Source organism: Triticum dicoccoides, chromosome 3B (assembly GCF_002162155.2).
Source record: "Triticum dicoccoides isolate Atlit2015 ecotype Zavitan chromosome 3B, WEW_v2.0, whole genome shotgun sequence".
Classification (NCBI taxonomy): domain Eukaryota; kingdom Viridiplantae; phylum Streptophyta; class Magnoliopsida; order Poales; family Poaceae; genus Triticum; species Triticum dicoccoides.
In genome coordinates this window covers 137631986-137638962 of record NC_041385.1, presented here as the reverse complement: position 1 = coordinate 137638962, position 6977 = coordinate 137631986, and the positions used below count along the sequence as shown (strand labels likewise).

The 6977-nt window shown below is 43.8% G+C and overlaps 1 protein-coding gene across 1 annotated transcript; it reads left to right on the top strand.

Moving 5' to 3' along the window:
* Positions 1–4588: 4588 nt before the first annotated feature.
* Positions 4589–6830, top strand: LOC119280984 (homeobox-leucine zipper protein MERISTEM L1-like). Its single transcript, XM_037561647.1, has 4 exons — positions 4589–4686; positions 5540–5823; positions 5904–6021; positions 6268–6830. Exons 2-4 carry the CDS (start codon positions 5546–5548, stop codon positions 6517–6519), a joined length of 648 nt encoding a protein of 215 aa, XP_037417544.1. The 5' UTR covers positions 4589–4686; positions 5540–5545; the 3' UTR covers positions 6520–6830.
* The last annotated feature ends 147 nt before the right edge of the window (positions 6831–6977 follow it).

Below are 6977 nucleotides of genomic sequence, written 5' to 3'. Positions count from 1 at the left end.
AATCCATAGCATGTTGTTTACCATTGAACAACCTCATGTATGGTAAATCTATCTTGAACTTGTCTTTGATGTTCTTCTGCCATTCCTTTGGACTCACTTGCTGGTTTTCTTTCACCCACTTCTTTACTTCTTTTGCCACCCATCTTGACTTGGATCTACTGATTGTATCCTTCCTAAGGGTTGATTCCTGGCATGTGTGCTTAAAATGGTTCACTTTGACATGAACATTCATGCTATTTCGCATTTTAGATGCGAGCAACCTCCATGGACAACCCTCAGTTGGACAGTGCACTCTGTAACGTACTTGATCGCTCTTGTCAACTTTGAAAGTACGTTCTACCTTGATGCAGTATGTCACAAGTGCGTTTCTACACTCAGTCATGGATTCAAAAACGGTACCTTCTTCCATATGAGGGTTCAAAGGGTCTCATTGAACAACTACAAGGTCTTCATCCTCACCCACCATGTCATCGTCCACACGGACTGCATTGTGAGCCTCATCTTGGTTTTCAGCCCGAGGTGCCCGTCGTAAATTCTGAATAACATCAGAATATAGCTTCTCTTCATCAACCCCAAAATTGTAGGCATCAGGCTCCACTTCAAGGGGGACCCTACTGCCGGTCCCACGCTTGTCGAGCCACCACGTCGTCGTGCACTAACTGAACTATTTTGGCTAGAGATGCCATTACAATGACTTGGTTCTCCCCGAGATGTTGCAGCCGCCATCCTAGGTCGAAATCCCTGCTCAAGCACATCAATTTGTAGCCTCACATGAAAATTCTCTTTCTCTTTATGCCTAGCAAACATGATAGCCAGCTCTTCATCATTACTAACTGTCAGCCATTTCTTTTCCCCATCATAGTATTTGTATTCCACTTCATCAAGCAAACCCCAAGGATATTGGCTACAAATTACCTCCCCAAATTGTCTGAAACTCCAATTACAAGCCATTGGCAACATATCATCAAAACCTCCTTGGAATTTCTTCTTATTCTTTGCATTCAACATGTACCGGTCCCTTATAATGTGCACCAAGAAAGCAAATCGCAACTCCATCCTAACCGATGAAAAATATAGACGCAAAAAGCACACTAACCGGGCAAACCAACTCGAACTGTTGAAATGCACAACTAAGCTCAATCCAAAGAGGAGGCATGACTTACCCCTCAGGAACCTAGTCGTGGATGTTGCGGATCTCCAGCCTGATGCCTGCCTCACCAAATACTCCGGGGTCACCGCTGCTCGCGATTTTGCCCTGGGTTTCACCAACGTACTTCAAATAGGTCCACGAACCCCCCACCTATCAGCGCTCTGGCCAGGCGCACGGAAGGAGGCCGCGCCACAGGTAGAGCAGGTGGCGGGCGCCCCACCTGTGGCATCGCAGGAAGGTGGCGGGCAGAGCAGGTAGCGGTGGAGCAGGACGGCCGCAGCCGCGGCCGCAGCAGTGTAGCTGGCGGCTACGCTGGTGGCGGCGGCGGAGCAGGACGGCCGGCCGGCGGACGGGACGGAGTGGGCGTCGAGTTCGCAGGTTAGAACCCTAGGATTGATTTGCGGATTTTGTTTCACGGTCCCACATGTCAGCTCCGAACCCACATCCACGCGGTCCCACGTGTAAGCTCCGAACCCACTACCAGTTATGCTGGCGGATGGAATGGATTAAAATCTGGCCGTTTGACCTTGTCATAGTAGCTGCGCATGGACTAGGGGCAAAATTGAGCACGATTCGCCACTGAGGGCAAAACTAAGCACATGGACACCACTGAGGGCAAAAGGATAATTAACCCCAAAACATTATATCATTGAAAATTATGTTCAAATACGAATCCGACGATATAATTTTTGTTGACATGGACTAACATTTTGTCAGTTAAATTGGTAAAAGTTTAGCACAAATTACATAAGGGACTAATAAACCAGGACAACGGTACTCTAGAAGATTGCAATAAGTGATGGGAGAGGCCAGGGGGGCACCCCTAGCCCTCCATGAATCCAAGCTATGCAACCAGGGGCCGACCCTCATGGAGTAGACACGTGGGGCCCCCTAGCACCGCCTTGCGATGATTCCTTTGCCCATAAACCCCATATTTTTCGAAAACGTCTGTACCATATTACCATGATTTTTTCCGCCGCCGCAAGTTTATGTTCCGGGGAGATCTAATCTGGAGGCCTATTCCGGCATCCTGCCAGAGGGTGAATCCATTGCTACAGCCATCTCATCAACCTTGCTACCACCAAGAACATGTGTGGGTAGTTTCCTTAGGATGTTATGGTCCATAGCCGTAGCTGGATGGCATCCTCTCTCTCAAGTAATTCAATACAAAGTTCTGGTGAGGTTCCTGACATGATTGACATCAATAAAATGTAATCGGTGGTTATGTTTGTTAGAATATGATGAATTGATACTTTATTATCAGATTCTTCATTGAATTATATTGAATCTTATGAAGTTTCTTTGCTCCACAAGTGTATGCTTTTCAATCTATTTGTCGTCTCTGGCCATGATTGGTTGGTAGTTCTTCATAGATATTTGTGCATGGTAGTGAGCTCAACCTTGCGGTGAATTTGATCCTGTTGATAAGGGATTGGACACATATTGTGTTATTGCCACTAAGGATAAAATGATAGTTTCTTTATCACTTACATATATATGATAGTTTTATTGTCTACACTCTTCCCTCATACTAATTGTAATGCTTTTTTTATTATAAACTTAATGTTGGATAGTAGGCTTGGGTGGAGTATTAGTTGAAGATGAAGTTGGATAACGATCTACAAATCACGGACGTAATGCCTATGCAAGATCATGCCATGAATGATCATAGTCATTACTCCTATAAAGGATGCTGGAATACCCGCATCCTTGGGCTCCTCGCGGCGAAGAGAGGCTCATGGTCGTCGGTCATCATTTGGCTTGCGGCGGGAGCCTCTCAGGGCCGATGCAAGCCGTCCGATCTGGCCGGACAGCTTGCGCGTGGGCGACCTGGATGGATGGTCCATGACGGATGGACCGCATGCCAGACCGAGGTCACCGCCCTTGGGTGGTTCTCGACATGGACCCGCCCCCGTGTGGTGGCATATCCGGCCACTCCTGGCGGTGTGTATACCCCCTGTCGGGCCAAAGCCATGGGGCTGAGTCGGGTAGCGTCTGATCCGATTAACTTGGTTGGATGGTCCATGATAGGTGGACCTCTTAGTGCGCCAGGGGCCATCGTCATTGGCGTCGGATCACGCGAGAGATCCACGGGCTATGAGAGCATACGTGTCATCGGTTGCTTTGTGGCATGCAGCGGTAGCCTCTCGGGGACGATCTGATTCGTGTGATCTTCTCGGCCGGCTCATACCCGGGAGACCCGGCTGGGAGGTCCTTGACAGGTGGACCGCCGGGTCTGCCCGGGGCCACTCTCATTCGCCAGCGCCCGTTGATTCTTGCCCGCGCGGGGGAACAAAGGCCCGCCGCCGGGCCAAAGCCACGTTGTTGGGTCAGATCATGGCGGGCCCAGGTGAATCAGCTGGTAAGTGCATGACAGGTGGGCCAGCCAGCGCATCCAGGGCCATCGTTATTGGGGTCGGGTTGCTTGAGTGACTTGAACATTGACACTGGTGGTGTGACCGGGGAGGGAAATGTGCTAGAAATTGATTAGTGAATCATGATATACGCTTCTCTTCATCGGCGATGGTTGCTGCTCTAGTTTAGTGGTCCTATGAGGCCTTCCCATGAGGACTCCCGTCTAAGTACTACAACAAGGTTTGGCCGACATCAGTGAGAGAGGGGCGATGATGGTGGCACGTCTTCAGCTCACTCCAGTGCTTGTTGTTGTCGCCGACCAAGATGTAATTTCTATTAGTCCTGGTATTATTTGTGCTCCCTTAATAGTGGATGAATAAATCGGAAGTTTTTTTCCAAAAATAACATACATTGTATGTTGTATTGGCTGAAGAACTCTTTATGTCCATGTATATCTTGTTGGTCTACAACATATAATGGATCAGAACCACCCGTTTATGTCCATGTATATTATGTATATATATAATGAGAACCACCCTTTTTCAATTATTTTGATCATATAATATATTGTTATAATTATGGCAATATTCACTCCACAAATAGGCTTAATTAGTATTAATTATGCCCTATATATAGGACATGCGGCAACTATCAAAATCCATGGCATCTCAGCCTTATATTTGGATACAAGTTATTGTTGGTGTTCTTTTCTATTGTGTGCATAGAAAGTGTTTCTTCCAAGAAAAACATACTCTATACGTATTATTGACTGAAGAAATCTTTATGTCCATGTATATCATTTAGATTTACAAATATATTATTGATCAAAGTCGTTCTTTTCTATTAATTTTATGAAGAAGCAATTTATATTGTTTTAATATCATAATATATTGTATCAATATGCCAATATTCACTCCACAAATATGCTTAGTGAGTATTAAATATGACCTATATATAGGCCAATGCAAAATCCATGATATATGAGCCTTATATTTGGATACAAGTAATTGCTTGCATTAATCATGGGTTATGGCATAAATTTTGCATGCTGCTCACGGCTTTAAATTCGGACGGTCATAGCTACTTTGCTGAATGAGTTTGATATATCAGTAGGAACAAAACAGATTCGTGTACTTTTTCGCCTACCGAAGTTCTAAGGAGGTCGACAACCGAAGCCAGCGGTATTTCCTTAAGCCGTTCATCTAGTAATGTTTAGACCCTTCTACTCTAGTTATCCTTGGATATATAGCTTCTAAAGTTGAGCAGGAATCCTCCATGACATCTCTTATCCCTTGTATTCTTGGAAGAAAGGTAGATCCACCATGGAATGAGTGGATACACAAAGAAAGTAGCATTTCATCATTTTGCTTGGGAGATGGCTAGGATCTTGCTAACATAGATCTGATTGTATATATTCATAGATCTGATCGTATTATTCTGCCTATGATGCTATTATTTATTCTAATATGATTTCCCTCGCATAGTATATTTTAATTTCTTGCTTCTACAATTGTAGGAGTAGTTGGTACTTATCTTATTGTATGTAAGGCCTTGTTTAAATATATCACATACGGAATCTGTAGATAGATACCAATGTATATATAGATAGAGTAAGGTTTTTCTGATACATATAAAAGAACACGATGAGATAGAAAGTAATAGTTTTGCGATAGTGAATTCAGGAATATGTAGGGCATATATGTTTAGAAATTATTGAAGTAATCAGCGGTAGATAATCATGAATATGTGATAGTGAATTCAGGAAATTATGTCAATATATTTCTGAGAGTAATTTAAGTCTACTTGATTACATCTTGGTCTAGGAAACTCATACAGATGAATTTTAAGTATTCTTAATGTGGAGTAACATCCGACTGCGTTGGAAATTAAAATCTAAATCTAAATGTACTACGTTGCCAACTAAAGTCTACTTGATTTCTTTTTTCACTACTGCATTCTTTTTTCTTAAGATATTTGTTCATTGTTACCTTTAACTCTACACATGAGAATATATATTTTGTTTCATGATAACAGATCACCATGGATGGGGAGTTGCCAGAATACGACAGTGATGTGCAAAATATGTTGGATCACTTCATCACAAGCGAACAGGGCCACCTACCCCCGCACGAGCATGGTGATGAGATGCATGACCTGCTGGGAGCCACTACCAACATGGGCAACACTGACGATGCCAATGCTGCTGCTGCAGACAAAGGCAACAATAACGATGAAGAGACCAATCATGTGCAGAGAATGGTGACAAGGCGTGCAAATTATAACCGTCTCCGTGGAGAACAAATCCAACAACTTGAAGCGTACAATACATACTCAATCAGTGTTTCTTACCTATCAAAAAACATGTGTACTAATCCATTTTCTTTAACGTGATATGTAGTGTGTTCCAGAAAAGCCCTTATCCAGATGCAGAACTCCGGAAAGACCTTAGCGAGAGGCTTCACATGAGTGCCCTGCAGGTCAAGTTTTGGTTCCAAAACAAACGCTCCTCTAGCAAGGTATGTATTCCATTCTTTTCCACAGTGAATTTTCCACAATGAATTAAATGAGATTTGGCCACATGGGTCACCTAAGACATGCAGCTATGCAAGTTTTACTGTTAAACAATACAAACTCCACTAAAAATAGTAGCATTATTGGTCATCTAATATTACAATGTAGTACTATAATCCCCTCGTGAACATGGTAGCATGCATACATTGCTAACCCCTAAAATGACGCATAACTGAAATTAATAAATGCAGGGCAAGAGGCAACTACAGGACACCAAGAATCTTCAGGGAGAGAACCAGATGCTAAAAGATGAAAACCAAGCCATCAAGTGGGTCGTTGAAAACAAGACATGCCTCAAATGTGCAGGGGTGAGGCTAAAAACTCAGGATACCTCGGAGCACCAACGCCTATGTACAGAGAATATGAGGCTCAAGGAAGAACTCCGCCGTGCCACCGCCTATCTTAAAGAACTCAGCATGAGGCCCCAATTTACCCGCGACTAAGCACAGCGTCTTCTGTGTTAGTCAACATCGCATGAACCCTAGTTTCGCTTTATTCCTCGGCTAGCAAATAATGCGCCATGTTGTGTGTGTATGTACACGACTTGGCTGCTGGTTTATTTCTTTATATGTAGACTGTTGTGGTTACTATATGGGATGGCATGAGGCCTAGCGATTGCGGCAGCAATGTTGGGGTTGTGGAGTGAGTGGCTTCGGGATGGCATTGCCATGAAGCTCGGTCCAACTAATGTCTTTCTCCCTTCCTATTTGTAGCTGAACGGCTCAAGTAGTGGCCAATTAAATGAATAGACAAGCAAAAACAAAAATTCTGCTAGTTGAATGCCGCACAAGAATTTTGTGTCTTGTAACATTTCATCGTGTGAGTGTGTCATTCATTGAGATAGCTTTTACCTCCTTCTCAGCAACAAAAAGTGGTATGAGATCATTGATCCTGTTCTGGA

Excerpts from the sequence above, each read along its gene's own strand:
- LOC119280984 (XM_037561647.1), top strand. The coding sequence starts at position 5,546 with ATGGATGGGGAGTTGCCAGAATACGACAGTGATGTGCAAAATATGTTG. Across the intron at positions 5,824-5,903 it reads CAAATCCAACAACTTGAAGC|TGTGTTCCAGAAAAGCCCTT; the intron begins GTACAATACATA and ends CGTGATATGTAG. Across the intron at positions 6,022-6,267 it reads ACAAACGCTCCTCTAGCAAG|GGCAAGAGGCAACTACAGGA; the intron begins GTATGTATTCCA and ends TAATAAATGCAG.